This window comes from Leucopleurus acutus (assembly GCF_964270905.1).
Source record: "Leucopleurus acutus genome assembly, chromosome: 9".
Classification (NCBI taxonomy): domain Eukaryota; kingdom Metazoa; phylum Chordata; class Mammalia; order Artiodactyla; family Delphinidae; genus Leucopleurus; species Leucopleurus acutus.
In genome coordinates, this window is record NC_139144.1 from 81,773,435 (window position 1) to 81,794,127 (window position 20,693).

Sequence of the window (20,693 nt, forward strand, 5' to 3'; positions counted from 1 at the left end):
TACTCAAAAGAAAGTCAAAAATTAGAAAATGTAGACACCCAAAGGGCAGGTAATTAAGGTTTCAAAAGTTAGAATGGGTGTTATATATACAATATGGATTAAAGTATTCACTGCATTGTGTTTGTTAAATGAGGAAAAGTGAATGCATTTTCATTTTGCGTCTTTCAGGTAAACTCTATATGCGGTTCTGTGGCATTTGCTGATAATAAGAATTTGCCTCTTTCAAAATTATATTCCGTCATGGATGCTAATGATGACCCCGATGAAGATCATCTTACAAGTTATGATGTTCAGCTCAGTATTCAAGAATCCATTGAAGCCAGCAAGACTGTGTTATATCCTGAAAGGTAACATTCAAATTGACTATCCTCACCCAGACTTTTTCATGGCCTTCATTTTGTTGTAAAATGAAATGAACGACATTTCCGGAGCCCTCCTCCAGGAAAATGCTTCCCTTTCTTTTCTGGCGAGGAATTAAATACCGTACAGGAGCTCCTGTGCACAGATTTAGCTATTTGATCTGCTACACATCCCCATCTCCTGTGGAATATGGAGATTACCTAGATGGGAAATTCCCAGTTGACTTTGGTTGTATATGATTGCCTACTTCCTAAATTCCTGTGGAATCAAACAGGACAATAAATAATGTGAACCAATTTGCAAGCACTGTTTATACGACTAACGTATAGCTAAGTATACAGAATCTGTTCTGCTACTGACTCAGGCACCCTTTATAAGAAATGGTGCACCTTTAAAATACGAAGAATAATGCTAACTCACCTAGCCTCTAAGTTTAACGAATGGGAAAAGAGTTGAACGATTTCATTATATACGACAAAGTAATATATAAACCAGAGCCTATTTAATTATCTACTATTCAAGTGACAGCAGTTAACAAATTTCACATAAAATTGGTGCTTTGTGTTGGCAAGAGTCTAAAACCGCCAAAGTAAATTTTTGTCTTGAATAGCATACATTATACTTCTGACAAAAACAAACTTTAGTTTACCTTTACATTCTATTATAGTATTTAGAATCCTGTATTCTGAAATTCTGAAGTGCTTTTGAAAAGGTTCAGTGCTATAAAATTATTGCTTTTGAGCTTTTAAAAAATGGACATATTACATTTAAATTTCTGGTCTCGTTCATTTTTCCCTCATCTGCAACAGATTTTAAAACTTCAGAGCTCCCAGGAAGGCATTCACAGTCCTAGAATACCAGTGGATGCTTCTGCTTTAATAGAATTAAATCAATTTCTTATGAAATACCTTGTTGCCTCTGAATAAACACACACTCCAGAGAACTTCCTTGAGGGCTGACAATGACCTGCTGGGCCAGTGATTGGGAGTTTGTTTGGTAAATGCTCAGCCTATTTTTCACTTGTGGATCAGTTGCTTAAAGACTCTGACATGCAGTGTAGAGCATACGCTCCCAAGTAAGCAATCATTCATTAGCAATTCTTAAGTTCAAAGCAACAAACCTTTATTGAGCATAGTGTTTTTAAAGTTGGGAGAAGCCTTAGAGATGTTCCTATTTAATCCCCTCATTCTACCAATGTAGGAACCACCATCCAGAGAGGTTACTGGCCTCCCCAGGATCACAAAACCACAAAACCTGAACCCAGCTCTTCTGACTCTGACTCCAGTTGTTTACCCCTTTTTCATTGCCTACAACTAATTTCAGAGACGATATTATAATCTTCTGTTTCTCCATCGTCACTAGTGTTCTTAGGTCCAATGTATCATAAATACACTCTGTATCTGACTTTTAGACATTTATGTTTTTAAAGTAGATAAAATCAGTTGTGTGCATTTCTTTTAGATCTTGATTATTAAAAGTATGTGCAGAAACTAAATAAATGTTTTGGGTCCTTGAAGTATACCATGAATACAAATATGGCTTGTTTTTCTTTCTCTGTAGATTTGTACCACTAAGTGATCAAAAGAGAAAGCTGGTGGAAGCCATAAAGCAAGGTAAGTGGGTGTATCACCTACAGTAGGATGGATTGGAGATTCTACTTGGCCAAGAGATTTGTTATCAGGCCATGTGTTTATTTTAGGTCACATTCTAGAGCTCCAGGAGTATGTGAAATATAAATATGCATTGGATGAGGCTGATGAAAAAGGATGGTTTCCATTGCATGAAGCTGTTGTTCAACCCATTCGACAAATACTTGAGGTTGTCCTGGATGGTAAGAGAACATAAAATCCCCTTGACCAGACTGAAGCCATAATGTAGATGTTATGGAGTAATCCCAATGAACATAACAAGCGAAAAGAAAAATTAGAATAAAAGATGATTTGCAGTTTGGAAAAGGCAGTACTCATGCTTTAAACTGAGTACAAAGATCAGTACATTTTGTGGGGTTCAGGGCTCACCCTTTGCATCCTCCTAAAAGTATGGTACAGGTTGGTGGGAAGATGTTTGGTGATTATCACTTAAAAGTTTGTCTGCAGCATGAATTAATTTATTTAAAATAAAGCTTTTTGCTTTTAGAAGTCAGTTTTAAATTTTCGTCTTGAATTGTCTCCTGAGTTAGTGGTATCCAAAAGAGTATTATTTAGTACAACAAGTAGTACTTACAATATCTATCCTTATATTACATTAATTTTTTCATAATGCAAACATTTATAATTATTGCGGTAAGCCTACCTAGGGTTAAATATTAATCATAATTCTGATGTTCTAACATAGCATTTTTCACATCTCAGCATCTTATAAAACAATTTGAAAGTGTTCTACTTTTCAACCTTCAATGTTGCTCCCTGATTCTGCTGTAGGAGATAATGATAGCTACTGGATAATTAGCTATCCAGCTAGCCAGCCAGCTAAAAAAATGTTAAAAACAGATAATTAGACAGGTAGACAGATAGTCAGACAGACAGAAATAGATGATGTTAAGCATGGTATTTCTTTTCTGACATATTCTGACTGGATACATTTATTCAAATACTTCTCATTCCCACATTCACAGACTTCATTTGATAAAAAGCAATTTCAGATGCAGTTTAAATAATAATACAAAGGATTGGGGATTGTTTTACAATTTATTCAGAAATGAGAATTCACAACACTTTATCATTTTTTTAAAAGGCACCTTGAGACATAGATGTTGGTTTGCTAGATGTCAACTTGATTAGCAAGACCACGCTCATCTACTTCTACTCACTGTCATTTGCTAGACTTTAATCATATCTCCTTTTAGTCTCCCCTTTTTCATCAGTTGACTTTGTTCAATCTACTGTAGATAATATTGCATCATTCTGATCTATATGATATCCTTTAAGTAAAGATTTTTAACTTTACACAATGCTTTCATATCTCAGCATCCTGTAAGACGCTCTGGGAGTTCAAGACCTCTGATGGAGAAACACCCTTGACTTTGGCAGTCAAAGCTGGTCTGGTGGAAAATGTAAGAACTTTACTAGAGAAAGGAGTGTGGCCAAACACCAAAAATGACAAAGGAGAGACACCCCTTCTGCTTGGTAAATGACCTTTCTTTCTAGAACTTTTATAATTTGAGATAAATAATATTTAATAAGTATTTATTGGAAACCACTGTGTATTGATTGGCTAAAGTTGTGTGACCTCATCTCCTTCCGTTCCCTGAGGTCTTCCCCTAACCCCCATCTCACCTGTCCTATGATTTTGTTTTTCTATCCCACAAAGAGGTCAAATGTGAAAGCTCTTTCAGCAACAATTAATCAGGAGGGATCCGAATGAGGAGTTTTATGAGGCCAGGAGTGCCAATTCTAAAGGAATATTCTCTAACTGGGGTCCAGCTATAAGGAAGGTTGCATGTGTGATGTAGCCTGAATAAAGAAGCAGAAAGGGAATTCCAAAGAGAGATGTCAGGTCCACAGCAGGACAAGGAAGAACTGTAAGGCAGGAGATCCAGCAGATTCTGAGCACACAGGTGCAGCCCTGGGCACTACTAGGGGGTTGCCACTGTGACACGACACAGGAATGCTTGTAAGCCTGAAGGTGTCGATTATCTATCAGCTTCTTCTCAGGCTTGTGTATCCTGCTGCTTGCTGACAGATAAGAATTAGCAGGTCTGTTTGTAGAAGTAGAGAGAGATGAGATTAACTACAAATGACTAAAGATAACCTTTCCTTCTCTTAGGGACAGAGGTGTGGAGTAAGAGTTTCCTTCTCTTAGGGACATAGATGTGGAGTAAGAGTTTCGGCTTTGGCACCTGAGATCCTTGGATTTATTTTGCCCCCCATTTTATTGAGATATAATTGACATATAACATGGTATTAGTTTAAGGTATACAACATGATTTGATATATGTCTATATCACGAAATGATTACTACAAAAGCTTAGTTAACATACTTCACTTCACATAGTTACACATTGTTTTTTCTTGTGTTGAGAACTTTTTCTTTTTTAATTTATTTATTTTATTTTTGGCTGCGTTGGGTCTTCGTTGCTGCTCACGGGCTTTCTCTAGTTGCAGCGAGCGGGGGCTGCTCTTCGTTGCGGTACGCGGGCTTCTCATTGCGGTGGCTTCTCTTGCTGTGGAGCACAGGCTCTAGGCGCGTGGGCTTCAGTAGATGTGGTGCTCGGGCTCAGAAGTTGTGGCTTGCAAGCTCTAGAGCACAGGCTCAGTAGTTGTGGTGCACGGGCTTAGTTGCTCCGTGACATGTGGGATCTTCCAGGACCAGGGCTCGAACCCGTGTCCCCAGTGTTGACAGGTGAATTCTTAACCACTGTGCCACCAGGGAAACCCCAAGAACTTTTAAGATCTACTCTCTTAGCAACTTTCCAATATACAATACAGTATTGTTATGTGAATGTTAATTCTAGCTGTGAGATTGTAGTCATGGACCGCAGTTTCCTCCAGTATAAAATGGAAATACAACACCACCATGCAGAATTGTTATAAAAGATTAGAGAAAAATATAAATATGTAAAACTCTTGCCACATGGTGGATGCTCAGGAGAAGAGAGACGTTATGAAATAGTGTAGGCGTGGCAGGAAGAGAGGGAGAAGCCTTGAGATTGTGCACCAGCAGTCACAGAGGAAGCAAATACAGCATCACGAGCTGTGGGCACAGTGAGAAAACAATACCACAGCTCCTGTCCACACTAAAAATCACTAAAATTTTTATTTATTTATTTTTTTGCGGTACGCGGGCCTCTCACTGTTGTGGCCTCTCCCATTGCGGAGCACAGGCTCCGGACGCGCAGGCCAGGCGGCCATGGCTCACGGGCCCAGCCGCTCTGCGGCATGTGGGATCTTCCTGGACCAGGGCACGAACCCGTGTCCCCTGCATCGGCAGGCAGACTCTCAACCACTGTGCCACCAGGGAAGCCCTGAAAATCACTAAAATTTTTAAAACAACCTGAATATCAGTAACAACCCGAATATCAGTAACAGAAAACTTAGACAAGTTGAACATCAGTAAAGTATTTACATTTGACAACATTAACTCAACAACATCAGTGCAACCAATGTTTACTGAAAAGTCCCAGTAAGCCAGCAGGTGCTGGACAGCATGGATAGAAAGATGAATGTTATGATCGTCTTCCTCTCAAACAGTCTAGCAGGAGAGCCTACATATGATTGAAATAGAGTATTAGTGTATTAATTAATTATTAATAGTATTAATACATGCTATAACAAAGGTGTATATTCAACGTAAATTGGGGAAATATGAAAGCAGTGAATCTGTGAAGTTTCCAAAGAGAAAGTTGCTCTTGAGTTGTGACTCGGGGGGATGTAAAGGGGATCGTCGGCAGACAGGGGAGGGAAAATCTCCTAGGCAAGCCTTCGCCCCCGGACAAAATTGTTACATGAACAGTGTCACCACAGCGTGGGCGCATTCTGATCTGATTCCTTACTTACTCTTGCCCTGTGTCAGAGCTTTCAGCCTTCCCCAATTCCGATTAAGTTGGACAAACTTATTATTACAGTTAGGGTAGAGCTAAAGCTTCCATAACAAAACAAACAAACACAGACACACAACACAAACAAACAGCAATGACTTCAAAAGAAAGAATTTCGTTCCTCTCTCACACAACATTTCAGAAGTGAGTGGCCTAGGGCTGGCAGGGTGGATATGCCTCCTTTACACAAGACTTTCAGATGTTACCTTTTCCAGCCAGCAGGGGGGAGGAAAGAGGCAGCCTTGGGAAAGCATGTTGGCCTCTAAGAAGATGACCTAGACATTGTACACAGCACTTCTGTTCATACCATGTTGTTCAGATTTTGTCACATAGCCACACTTAGGTGCCAGGGAAGCCGGGATATTTAGTCTCTACCTGGATAGACTGTGAACAGCTAAAACTTGGGAGATTCTCTTGCTCGAGGAAAAGGGGAAACACAAGTACTGAGGAAGAGATGATTTTTCTCTGCATACATGTTACCAGCCTTTATGTCACAGTAACATGGTGCTTTTCATGAATGAACGGAACTGTTTTCCTGAGCAAGGACAGATACTAAATGGAATATCACCTCTGGTTGTTTCACCACTATTAGTGTGATCTATTATTTTTGTAAAGGCATATACCATGCAGTATTTGCATGTATTTGTTGGTGTTTCTACAGTCTTTGATTTCTGCAAAAAAGCTACACTTTTCCAGAGTTTGTATACTATCTCACTTTGCAAATATACAATTATATTATTATATTATTCTCTACATGCTATTCTCAATCCACTCATGTTCTTAAGGGACAACTAAGTCATGATTATCACTCATTTGTTTTCTTTGGGCTTCATTTAAATTTTTCTTTACTGCTTAATGCCCACAACAGAGCATTAAGCATTTATATGCATTTCAAAGTCCCCATTGTTGATCTCTCTACTCTAGCAATAACTAAAGTATGGGAAAGGGACTTGATCGTTGAGTTATCAGAGTCAAAATAGAATTAACATTTGGAAATAATATTTTTAAAAACCAACTGGTAACATCAAAGGTAAAACCAAAGTCTCATGAAGGAAACATTATGGAGCTGTTCACTTACGTCCCTATCATCCACATTTCTGGAGAATAGGGACTCTCCTTGGGTTACCTTCTTCAGGACATTCGTTGTGGGATCTATGTCAAGTCTTTTTAAGTTCATAGGAAAATGGATCATCCATGGCACTTTCTCAGTTTTTTCTTGAATTTTGGGCCTACTTTTGGCTACTCACAGCCCATTAACATATAAAGGAGAGATAAGAGAAAAAAGTGCTCTTTTTTAAAAAAAATTTTGATGCGCAATGCCATTTTTATTTGTCTTAACCTGTCACCATTATCTTTGTCTTTATTTATGGAATACTCCTTAGATGGAAAAAAAAAATCACTTTTGGTCCCTTCAGGGCCCTTTTTCCCCATCAGCCACCTGGCCCTTACTTATGGTACTTAGATGTATTACAGTCATGATGGCCTCTCCCGTCGCGGAGCACAGGCTCCAGACGCGCAGGCTCAGCGGCCATGGCTCACGGGCCCAGCCGCTCCGCGGCATGTGGGATCTTCCCGGACCGGGGCACGAACCCGTGTCCCCTGCATCGGCAGGCGGACTCTCAACCACTGTGCCACCAGGGAAGCCCCGAAATTTTTTTTAAAAAAGAAAAGTGCCAGCAGAGTATAAAGTGTTCAATACTGCCTGTAACCAATGCAAAATTCTCTAATTCCCTAACTCTTCAACTGAGGCTTGTTTCCTCTAAGCATATAAAGATACATATATGTGAAATATATTTTTTACTTCATATATTATTTAATTTGTATTTTGCTTAGCTACATTACACAAGTTCTGTACCTTGTTAGTTTTCATTATTTTAGCCAATTATTTGTTAAGAATGTCTTCATGGGTTAGCTTGGGAGGGGTTCCCCATGATTTTGATTATTATTTCTATGAGAAATAAAATGTATTCTTAGTTCCAAAACTTAAACTGCAAGCAAAGTTTTAATTATTTTAAGTTGAATATGGCATATATACGCTGTTATTTTCTTGACAAAAGACTAATATCTCTAATCAACATGTTCCCTGAGTCAGACAAAAGGAAAACAGATCATGAGGGAAGAGGTTCATTATTTTAATACATTTTTTCTAAGTAGAAAAAATGGAATAGGAGCAGGAAGATAAATGAGGACACATTATCTCTTAGTTTGTTTAACTTATTGATGTTTGCAAGAGCACCAGCCAGGATGAGGTAATTCACTGTAATTAGAGCTGCCAGTGGCAGGTGGGTGATTCAGAGAAAGGCATTTGTCAGCAGACTCTGCTTCAGACAGTAAGCAGAAGAAAAACTGAAATCTCACTGCCTGATGGCTTGCCTGCCTCCAAATGAAATAGGCCAAGTTTGTCTTCATCCTCCTTTTATGCCTTTTGGAGCCCTTTCCCTTGCCTTGGCCTCAGAGCCTTTCTGGATTCTGCCTCCTAGCTGCCCGGGATGTTCTATGTGGCCCTACATGTCCTCCTGCCTTTCCCAGCAAAGGCCCAGACTCTGAGTCCCTCTTCAAACAGAAGACAGTGTAGGTTTCTTCCCCAGGCTGTAAATTCCACGAGGGAGAACTACGTCTGTCTTTTTCCTGTTGTCCACAGTGCCTAACTCAGTGCCTTTCATATAGCCAGTGCGTATTAACTGCATGAAAGGATGAATGAACGAATGAATGACTGTTAGAGAGTGGCACTCGTCCTGCTCTGTTTCTTACTAAGATTTTACTTGACTGATAAGAGGAAAATGCATTACCTCTTTGAGAAGTATTTATATCTAAACTGGGACAATCCATTAACAATCCGAAGGGGGGAAAAGCTTTTAACAGTGTAATTTCAGCTATTAGAAAAAAACAGAGAGGGAGAGAGACATCCGATTTAGTGAACCTTGGAAAACGTAGTACATTAGCTGTCACTTACTTCACCTATAAAAAAGAACAACTGACCTATCTGGATTCTAGACATTCCTATTGCTAACCTCTCATAAGAGTATGGGAAAGAGAAGTTTATTTAATATTTACTGCTGGATTTGGTGGGGAAAAAACTCATTCTAGAGGGAGAAAAATTTGATAAACATTATTTACACATGTGGCTCCATGATCCTAGAAGTGATGAAATTATAGTAATAATAATGGTTATCATTTATTGAGCTCCTAGTATATACTAAGCATTTTACATACATACATTATTTAACTTATACAAAAGTTGATGTTATTTTCGTTTTGTTGATGAAGCAACAGAAGTTTACAAAGAGTACCCACAGCTTCCTTAGTGATAGGCATCCTGTTTTCCATGAAACTCTTACCCAACCTCAGGTCTGTCTTAAAGAAAAGGCAGTATCATCTTGCACGCTAACACTTCACAATAGGAATTTGGTATGAGAAATAGAAGGGGTGTGAAAAATACAAGAAAAGAAATCACTAATATCTCTTTTGATATTAAACCTGGTCATTAGTTTAATGCCATGTAAGGTATTCATGTTATATGCCTACCATTGACTATTCTTTCTAAAATCATCTTCAAGCTGTGAAAATGGGCTCCTATGACATGGTGTCTGCCCTGCTTAAACACCACACCAGCCTTGACCAGCCCTGTGTCAAGCAATGGTCAGCAATGCATGAAGCAGCCAAACAAGGCCACAAAGATATAATAGCTCTACTACTAAACCACAGAGGCAATGTCCACCTAAGAGACGGATTTGGAGTCACCCCGTTAGGTGTTGCGGCCGAGTACGGTCACTGTGATGTGTTGGAACACCTGATCCACAAAGGTACGTAGAAAAGGAATTGCATGTTGCTGACTTTTCTCCTGCCTCTTGGATCTCCTTTTCTCCACTTCTCACTGGCTCCTCTTCCTCTCCTGAATGTATCTGGGCATCAAGCTTTTGTCCCATCCCTCGATAGCCCCCTCAATAGACCCTTATTGCACAACTCACTTGAACCCTATGCACGGGAACCTACCAATCTGAGTGCCTGGCCCTGACTGCCCCCAGTTTTCCCATAGATGGCTCACCAAGGTCTCACACTCATCTTCTCCTAAATTGAATTCCTCTTCTTTCACACTTAATAATTTCTCTCAGCCAAGACTGAGAGCTTAGATTTATCTCTGATTCCCCCATCACCTTCTGTTTCAAATATGGTCAGTTGCCGTGTGCTACAGCAACCCTCTCTCTCACCAGTTCTCACCTTGGCAGACCCTCTCGTCTGCATCCTCCCATCTTCCCTGGATCAGTGTAATTGGTTCCTAACCACTTTCCTGGTTTCCAGTCTCTCCATCTGCGAATCCATACTGTATACTACAACCCAGCTCCTCTCCTTAAAGGTCAGCTACAGTAGAATAAACGATTCAGAAAATCCTCAGTGGCTCCCCACTGCCCACTGAATCATGCTCAGGTCCCCACTGCACCATCCTGAATTGTTTTTCCAGGTTTATCTCTCACTACTCCTAATATGTATCCTGCACTCCAGTTAAATAGCCTAGCAATATTCCCAAACATACCTTGCATTCATTCTTTCTGGGTTTGGGTCAGGTCCTTGCCCTCATCTGGAATACCCTCCAACACAATTCAAAGTTAGTGTCTTGAGACACCTCCTCCCCGAAGACTAATTCTTCCCAACAGAGTGCGATGTTGTCCTCCTTTGAAACCTCCAAGTGCTTTATACAACAACGGAACCAGGAATTAAGATTCCGACTTCTTAAACTGGTTTCTGCCACCTACCTGTTGTCTGACTCTTGCCTAGTTACTTAAGCACCTGGGTCTCAGTTTCCTCATCTGTAACTAAAGGCTAGGACAACATTATCCTATGTGGGGAAAAGACTAACATTTTTGAGGCGCCCCCCCAAATGCAACTTCATTTAGTTATCAAATCAGCCCTATGAAATAAGCTGTATTACTCTAGTTTACAGATGAGGAGTTGGAAGTTCATAGAAGTAAATAGCTTGCCCCAAGCTCTCACAGTCAGCAACAAAACCACAATGCAAACAGACCACTTTCCCCTACATCAAGCCTTCTGGTCTTGATGTCACTTGAATATTATACAGTTTGTGTTCTTTGATGATATTTTGTCTCATTTCCCCTCAGAGCCACTTAAGAGAGTCAGATTTATTTATCTTAGCATCTTCTGCTGGGTCACACATGGTGTTTGCACACAGAAGACAGTTAATAAATATTTTTTTAAATCGAGTGTTAACTACTGCCTTTAAAAGTCTAACTGTACCTTTTTGGGGGAGCCTTTGTTTATCGTGGAAATTGACTTGAGTTCTCAGATGTTCTTATGACAGAAAGATTTTCTAATAGAATGAAACACGCTGCATGATTGTTTATTGAAAAGACTGAGAACACAGGTGTTCTTAATTCTATACTTTTAAGTCCTAACCAGAAAGGAAAACCACAGGCTATTTTTAAGATTATCTTGACAGTCTGTCCAGCTATCACTATGCCGCATGTTTTATACTGCCAGGAGGGGATGTGTTTGCTTTGGCGGATGATGGGGCATCAGTGTTGTTTGAGGCAGCAGGAGGGGGCAATCCTGACTGCATCTCCCTCCTGCTGGAATATGGAGGAAGTGGAAACATACCTAACAAAGCAGGGCATCTTCCTATACACCGAGCTGCCTACGAGGGACATTATCTGTGAGTAATAAATCATAGCATGATCATTTCAAGTGGAAAAACACAAGCTTGTATATATGGTATAATCCCAAATCTATCTATACACCTCCCAAAATCTAAAAAGAAAAAGGCAAAATGTTCACAAGTTTTGTATATCTATATATTTGTTTGATTTTTCCCATTCTTTTTGTATTCTTTTACTTTAAAAAATTTCCACATTGAATTTATACTACTTTTAAAAATGAAAAGATATTTTCTTTTAGAAGAAGGTAAGTTATAAGTGAGAATTCTGCACAAGCCGCCCAAATGTGCCTTTTTGGTTTTTTTAATACGTTTAACAGATGGCTACAGGTTTCTAAAAATTTTGCCCTTGGCCAAGGGTTAAAATTTGTGTTACTCTAATCTTTATCAACACCAACAGATATTATAATATAATGTCAAATTTATTCTTGAATAGAAAAGTTTTATTATAAATTTAGGTTTCTTTATTCCCCAAAATAAAAAGGTCAGATATACTTTTAAATCACAAAAATGTGCCACAACCAACATATCAATAGAAATCTGTAATCATTATATTAAACTACCCACCATGAAAGGATGGTTTTAGGTAATTAAGTATATTTCATAAGTTCAAAAATTTTGAAATCATTAGGCTTTATCACAATTTCAGTGGTGACATTGGTTAAGTTAAGTAGCCAATGACACGTAATTGACACTAAGTGACACGTTGTTAAAGTTCATAAATTCACATATGGTAGCTCTGAATTAGGCACAAGAGATCAACTTATCCTTGCCTGTGGCTCTCATACCTCTCTAGTTCATCAGTCAAGTGTGAAATTCACAGCTATTTGTCACAGGTTCTTTAAAACATAAGCTGTGGTTAGTTGTCTCGGTTGAACAGATGTAAGGCTGATGGAACAACAAAGACTCTTCTTGTTGCCAATAATTCAATTTCAAGTAAGCAGACAGGATGTACATGGCCAATATTCAAGCATACATTGCTCAGGAAGCAGTGAAAGGGGAGTAACAAACGAGAATTCAAGAGGCCTAAATTGTAGTCATTGCCCTACATCTATGTGACCTTGGACAAGTCATTTCACTTCTCAAGACTTCATATGGCTCTGCTGGTATTAAAGGGGTTGAACTCAGTGATACTCAGGGTTACTTCCATCTCTAACTTCCTGTGACTCCATGTTATAATGGTCAAGAGTGTGAAGCATTCTTCTATGGCATCAAATGGACTTACTTTCCTATTATATTTTTTTCGTTACATAGCATTGGTTGATTATAGATATTATGCTGTTCAGAGAAGAACTGAAAGATGGGGAGGGTTCCTGAATAATTACAATTCTAGGACCAAATATATAAGATCCAGTATTTTCCCCAGGAATATTTAGCCTGGGAAGCTAAATCAAAACTAAACTAAATTACACTAAACTGAAAAGTAGTAAGTCAATGGACAAATATTAAATGTTTTTGTGTAAGGTTATCTAGAGAAAATACGGGAAACTAAGTGAATTGCATTCACTTGTCTAGTGAGGAAGCTGGTTTATTTAATTTCTTGATTTTCTTCATGCCGTGTGGATATTTGATTTCTTTTAGTGCACTGAAATATCTTATTCCAGTAACATCCAAACATGCAATTCAGAAAAGTGGGCTAACGCCAATTCACTCAGCAGCAGATGGACAAAATGCACAGTGCCTAGAACTGCTTATTGAAAATGGCTTTGATGTCAATACCCTGCTTGCTGACCACATTTCCAAGAGCTACGATGATGAACGGAAGACTGCTCTCTATTTTGCCGTTTGCAATAATGATATCCACTGCACAGAAGTCCTCCTGGCTGCAGGTGCAGACCCAAACTTAGATCCCCTCAACTGTCTTCTTGTGGCGGTGAGGGCCAATAATCATGAAATTGTCAGGCTGCTTCTCGCCCATGGAGCTAATGTCAATTGTTATTTCATGCATGTGAATGACACTCATTTCCCCAGTGCCATTCAGTATGCCCTAAATGACGAGGTAATGCTCAGGCTGTTGCTGAATAACGGCTATCAAGTGGAGATGTGCTTTGACTGCATGCACGGGGACATCTTTGGAAATTCGTTTGTATGGTCAGAGATAGAGGAAGAGATACTGCCGGGATGGACGTCTTGTGTCGTAAAAGATAACCCGGTGAGTTACATCCTTCTCTTCTTCATATTGGGTCATCATCCTAACGTTTGCTCATCAGGGATGTTAGAAGAAAAGAAAAATCAACTCCAACTTTTATATTTTTCTTGTTCTTGAGTTTTTGTTTGCAATGATATGGGGAAATAAGCATAAAACTAGGCCAAAAACAAAGTGTATTTTTCTTGAATTCGAAACCGAATGTTGAAGAATGTGGGAAAATATATCAATAATTTATGCTTATTTGGTGGAATGTTGGGGCTAGAAGCATGGAAAGAAGCATGATTCTTCCACATCGTGCTGAATACAATCACATCAGAGCCACGCGTGCTTCAGGGCTCCTAGTTTCACAGAAACAAGCAAACCGTTTATTTTTCTTTTTTTGTTCATTACAAGGAGGGAACTTTCACTTCCTGTAAAATGACAGATAATAATTTTTCAGAACAAAATTAAGTGTTTTTGTATATAGTGTATTAAAGTACTACTAAGTTAAATTTCATCACTTCTCTCAGTTCTGTGAGTTTATTACAGTTCCTTGGATGAAACACTTGGTAGGCAGAGTTATTCGTGTGTTAATGGATTACATGGATTATATCCCTCTGTGTGCTAAACTGAAATCTGCACTAGAAGTACAGAGAGAATGGCCAGAAATCCGTCAAATACTAGGTAAAAGCAAAAGTTTTTCCTACAAAATTTTTTATGGAGAATGTATATAGGGGATATTTTTTTTTAACATCTTTTTTTTTTTAACATCTTTATTGGGGTATAATTGCTTTACAATGGTGTGTTAGTTTCTGCTTTATAACAAAGTGAATCAGTTATACATATGGGGGATATTTCTTAATGTAATTTTGGATACATTTTCATAGCTACTTTGTTTTCAGAATTATCTGTTTTTTCAAATCATCCTTAATACTTCTTCTGATAGAAGATACTAATTTTTTGCTTTCCTTGATAATTTCCAACTTTTTAATTGTATAATGAGTAATCCTATTACTATATTATATTCTGACTAGAACTCACTTTTTAAAAGTTAACTGCTATATATCATAAAGTATATAGACTGTAATCTCCATGTGGGCAGGGATCTGTTTTGTTTATTTTTGTATTCTCAAGGCTTAGCATAATGCCTAATAAGCAGTAAATACTCAATAAATATTGAGTAAATGAATGAATGGAATGAATTGGAATTATCCTTTTTGATATGCTCTCTTCTGGGTCTTGATTGACAAATTCCTACCATCAAAAGTATGTATGACAAGCAGGCCATTTTGTATTCTCTAGGTTAAAGTTTACTTATAATCATAAAAGTGAATCATATTGCAAAAGTTTCAATTAAAGTACATCTAAAATTACTCCAAATTCAAATAGAAACTAGAAAAAAAATCATAAGCTGGAAAGGTTTTCTCTTTCAAAATACGGGTTTGGAAAAATGAACTTTCAAAACCTACATGGACATCACTTTATAGAGCTTGAAGAAGCATCATAGAACTTGGCATTACATTTAAATATTCTGGCACTCTTAATACACCTAAATCAAGTTTAAATGTGAAAAACCGTGACAGCCTAGCCTTTAGGATCTGCCAAATTTTATGCAACTTAGTAGATTATATTTTATAGGCAAGAAGATGAAACTGAAACGTTGAGCTGATTCACATACCATATTTGTTAGGTATAAAGTTCTATAAAAAGAAACGGGCAATATAGTGGTTTTCATCTAAGCACTTTGTTTCCATCAGAGTCTCATACATTAAAGTATATAATCTGAATTTGGACCATTTTGACTATGGTAGCAAGAGACGTAAATTGGAGGAAGGATGGAGACTTTGATGGGCTAGAAAGAGTGATAGTTCAACTGAAAGCAGATTTGGAGGGAAGCTTGGATTTTCCTCACATGGCGCTTCCACTGGAATGAGTTGGACGGTACAAGAGACTTTGTGGCAACTGAAACAGGAACCTTAGAGAATCTGATGAATCATATAGTATCGTGAGCCTAGAAATCAACCTCTGGGGTCAGATAGACCTAGAATGGGATGGAACTCTGGCCTTGCCTAGGTTAGGATGGCTGGGTCATATAGTGCATATGTCATTCAGGGCTGAGATTTTCATGGAAATAAACAATAATTTATTGCATCATTTTTGTTTCATTGAGGGGAGGGGAATTTTTTATTTCCTGTAAAAAGACCAAGATAGTCATACTAGTTGTGTAACTTTGAGCAAGTTACTTATCCTTTTTATGAGAAGGTTTTCCCACTGCAAAATGGGGCTAGCATAGTATTCACCTCATAAGGTTGTTGTGGGGATTTAAAGAGATGATGCACGTGAGGTGTTTAGCGTAAAGCCTACAGCATTAAAAACACTTATAAATTTAGCTATTTTAAAAACTAAATTATTAGCATTTTATGTTATTTTTATTATGGTAAGGTTACATGAAGTATCTGAAATGTATATGTAAAGTATGTCATGAATCCCCACAACTTGTAGAGTTAAGTGTTATTGTTGCTAATTTTTATAAATAAAAAACTAAGGCTAGGGCTTCCCTGGTGGCGCAGTGGTTGAGAGTCCGCCTGCCGATGCAGGGGACATGGGTTCGTGCCCCGATCCAGGAGGATGCCACATGCCACGGAGCGGCTGGGCCCGTGAGCCATGGCCGCTGAGCCTGCACGTCCGGAGCCTGTGCTCCGCAATGGGAGAGGCCACAACAGTGAGAGGCCCACATACAGCAAAAAAAAAAAAAAAAAAAAAAAATTATTATAAGAAAAAATAGAAAGAGGAACAGAATAACATCCCCACAGACAACAAAAGCACCAGAAAAACATGCCCTCAGAACAGATTAAAACTGAAACCCTCTGTTTCAAAACAAGCTAAAAAGCATAAGGAAAGTGACACAAGACATGAAAGAACAACACAAGTCAGTATTAGAAAAATTCAGAAATGAGGTAACAGTACTGAGGAAGGAATTAGAAAGAAAAACAAAAAATTAATTTCTAATATAAAGACTGAACTGGAATGAAAGCAAGAACTAATAATGCAATAGATAATGACTTAGGACAAATAGAAGATGAAATTAAAGAAAATTTGAAAAATAAAGTGGAAATAAAGGGATATATAAAAGACTTTGAAAGACAGGGACAGTTTTGAAGACAGCTAAAGAAAAAGAAAACCAAATCAAAGGAACAGAACAAATACAAAAATGTGTACTGCGAAAAACTTTCTGTAATAAAAAGAGATTTGAAACTGAACATTACAAATTGCTCTACTCTTTGGTCATGTAGGTAAAAAGAACAAGTGACTTATAAGGGAAAATTCAGATTATCTTAAACAATATTACTCTTCTGATGACGTTCTCAAGAATCTCCTAAAAAATAAGCTTCAGACAAACCAAAATAACTAAAGAGATAATGACATAGGACCAGTAACGAGCATTAAACAGAAAACCAAGACTAAGCGCCAGTTAAAAGGGAGAAGATATATAATGGTTATACTGTCAGATGATGTAGATATGACACAACTGTTTTTAGTGGGAGAAAAATGGAAAGAGCACACACAAAGACATTTTTTTTTTTTTTTTTTTTGAGGTGTGCGGGCCTCTCACTGTTGTGGCCTCTCCCGTTGCGGAGCACAGGCTCCGGACGCGCAGGCTCAGCGGCCATGGCCCACGGGCCCAGCCGCTCCGCGGCACGTGGGATCTTCCCGGACCGGGGCACGAACCTGTGTCCCCTGCATCGGCAGGCGGACTCTCAACCACTGCGCCACCAGGGAAGCCCCACAAAGACATTTTTAACAGAGCTCAGAAATTATATTGGTTGGTAGCATGATATTAATATTGGTATGCTGAGAATGACAGATGTAGTCAGTACCTAGGCTATTCTAATTCTATTATTCTTTGTATCCTTGAGAACCAGCATTGCCAGTGTGGAAGAAAGGGAATACAGATGTAATACGGAAGAGCTTAAAGAAAAATTCTGTAGCTCTGAATTTGAATTGGTACTACTAGTATGAACCCATAAACTATTTTACCTTGAATGTGTGTGTGTGTGTCTATCTGTCTACAGAAGAGTCTTAGAAATAACGACAAGCCCAGTAGCAGTGCATATCCCTAGCACCCAGACTGTGTGGGTGAAATAGCATTTCCTGGAAAAAGAAACCAGAGTTTCTTGGAGAAATGGATGATTTCAGGTTTGGGGAAGGAAATACGCAAGATGAGTCAGGTATATCTGGTCATGCCAGAAAAACTCTCACAGACTCATGTCCAAAGAATTCAGGAGCCATCTTGAGGCTCCCACTGGCCAAATATGGGACAATTTAAGCTTCAAAAGGATAATTATTTCAATGAATTGAAACCAATTAAAATATTTAAATATAATATTTAAAAAATTGGTCAGCTCCAAAGGATAAGAAAATCAATTCATCATCTTGAAAATTAATGAAGGAAAAGATGCAAGCATTTATTCCACCTTACCTGTATGATTTGTGCCACCAGTAACCAAAGAATACATGAGCAAACGTATCCTTTTATAAAAGTATTCCAAATAATAAATTAAAAAGAAATGATATAATTAGATATCACCATCTTGCAGCCCTCAGTAAGCTGCTAATACCCCGTAATGTGGTTCTCGGTGCAAGAACACGGCACCAGCTATAGTTTTGCCAAAGAGATCAAACCTGAGTCTGATCAAGCCTCTGGATCCAGCTAATAATCTGCAAGAAATAGAGAAGGCAGTAGGGCACAGAAGTGCACCATGAAAATGCAGTCTCAAAATTCAGGCTGTGGGAAATACGGCATTTTGGATATTCAAAGATTAATTGAAAGGAAGAAAGGGATAGAGAGAAGACCCTGCAGATTAAAAAAGCCTTAAAGAGCACATCAAATTCAAAAAAATATTGTCAATACTATAGGGTAGGGATAGCACACTGAGATGATGAAGCTCTGAAGGAAGTGATTACTATAAAAATCAGAACAGTAGTTCCTTATAGGGGAGGAAGGAATGAAGTTTGGGATGGATTGTGGAGAGAATTCTGTTATGGCTGGGGAAGTTCTTCTGTTCATGACCTGAGAAATGATTAAAGATGTTCACCCGATAATGACTTATAATAACTTAAGAAACTGTATGTTTGTGCAGTGGCTTTATCTATATTTTATTTTACAATAGACGAGTTAAAATATTTTGGAAATTGTAAAGGAAAAAACCCTAAGACTTAGATAAATTCATTTCCCAAAGTTATAGACAGAAAATAATAAAGCAAGGATTTGAACTCTTAGGTCTGTCTCACGTCAAAACACAGGCTCTTTCTCCAATACCACTGTGCTTCCTGTCATAGAACAGATTCTGCTTCTAATTGGTAATTCATTGTCCATGTGTTTGTGTTGCAAAAGAATGACCAATTCTTATGACTTTAGAAAAGCAATCCAAGTAAGACTAAGACCAGGAAGTTTTTTTGTTTCAGTCACACATCATTGCAACTAGAGCTTAAGTCAGTTGATTGCTATGAGTATGGTTAACCACTGGATGTCAGGATTCCTCCAGGTATACGTAGGGCAGAGGCTTTGTAAGGGAAAAAAAATAAAATGGTAATTTTTTAAAAACGATGGGTTTATTCTGCCTATTTTGGTAACAATAACTTTGCCTCAATGGTTTTTCAAAAACACTGTTTTAATTTTTTCAAGATAATTTGAATGTTTATAATCTCAAATAGAACAGAAATGTGATCTCTTTGATTACTGAATTGAGTGATCGTTCACATTATTGAATGATTACAATGTACCAAGCACTTTTCTAATACTTTACATGAATTAATTTGTTCGATCTTCAAACAACCCTGTAAGGTAGGGTTATCCACATTTCCCAGGTGAGAATACTGAGACCACAGAGGTTAAATAACTTGTCCAAGATCACACAAATACGAAGCGGCAGAGCCAGGATTTTAATCCAAGCCGACTGAGTCCAGAGCCCACAACTAAGTCCATGTGCAATGCTGCCTTTTCACTAGCTCATGTTGCTGGGATAATATATCGGTACTGTAATTATACTATAGATAAAGGTACTAAGAGATAAAGTAAGAGTAAAATAAAGGTTAACATCAGCTATTTGAATAACATTAGTAGATTTTTTGGAAAATATAAAATGTTTAGGTATCAGACACTGAAACAAACCTAAGACTGAATAATGGATATATGGAAACATTTGTGTCAGATGTTTCACAGATAACTATTCATCAGAAAGATTGGTAGGAGAGAGCGGAAGTAAAGAAATATATCTTTCAAATACTCAATTCTAAAAAATAAATAGAAGGAGATGTGAGCCTTTGCTTTGTTTAATCAAGTCCATTCATTCATTTAACATACTGTAGTTGAACACCCTGTAGGAGCCAGACTCTCTTTCTGACACAGAGGCAGACTAAACGTCTGCTTCATGGAGCTTACATTCTAGAGGAATGGTCTGGAAGGCTTAATTGCAATTTGAATTTTACTTAAAGTCACCAGTTGCTAACGTGTGCATCCCTGTTTTTTAGAATGACACTATTAATGTTATTCTAAAACAGTCTGTATCTTACAGGTTAATCCATTAATATTGTTTTTATTTTTTGCTTGTTTTTCCCATTCACTTTAGAGAATCCCTGCTCCTTAAAGCATTTATGTAGGTTAAGAATTCGAAGACTTATGGGACTCCAGCGACTCTGCCAGCCAGCCTTAATGGAGAAGCTCTCTCTGCCACCAACTATTCAAAGATATATATTATTTAAAGAGTATGATCTCTATGGACAGGAGCTAAAATTGCCATAATTTAAAATAATATTTTTAAATGTGATTTAAAAAATGTGTTTAAATGAGATTCCTTCAGAGAATTTCTTGGAACCATTTTATATCCTTATGTGTATTTAAATCCATTGACAATTTTATAACTGGATCCTGGGTTCTTTTGGGAGCACCATATTTTACATCTCTAAGGACCTTTTACATTGTGATTTTTTAAAGCTAGTCAATA

At 38.0% G+C, this 20,693-nt stretch overlaps 1 protein-coding gene across 1 annotated transcript; it reads left to right on the plus strand.

The window, feature by feature from the left end:
• Positions 1-240: 240 nt before the first annotated feature.
• On the plus strand, positions 241-20,491 carry ASB15 (ankyrin repeat and SOCS box containing 15; the record flags this gene model as incomplete). Its single annotated transcript, XM_082846144.1, has 9 exons — positions 241-347; positions 1,921-1,973; positions 2,060-2,191; positions 3,327-3,485; positions 9,454-9,699; positions 11,390-11,561; positions 13,143-13,713; positions 14,220-14,373; positions 20,319-20,491. The coding sequence occupies 9 exons, from the start codon at positions 241-243 to the stop codon at positions 20,489-20,491; spliced, it is 1,767 nt and encodes a 588-aa protein (XP_082702270.1).
• Between the last annotated feature and the right edge of the window lie 202 nt (positions 20,492-20,693).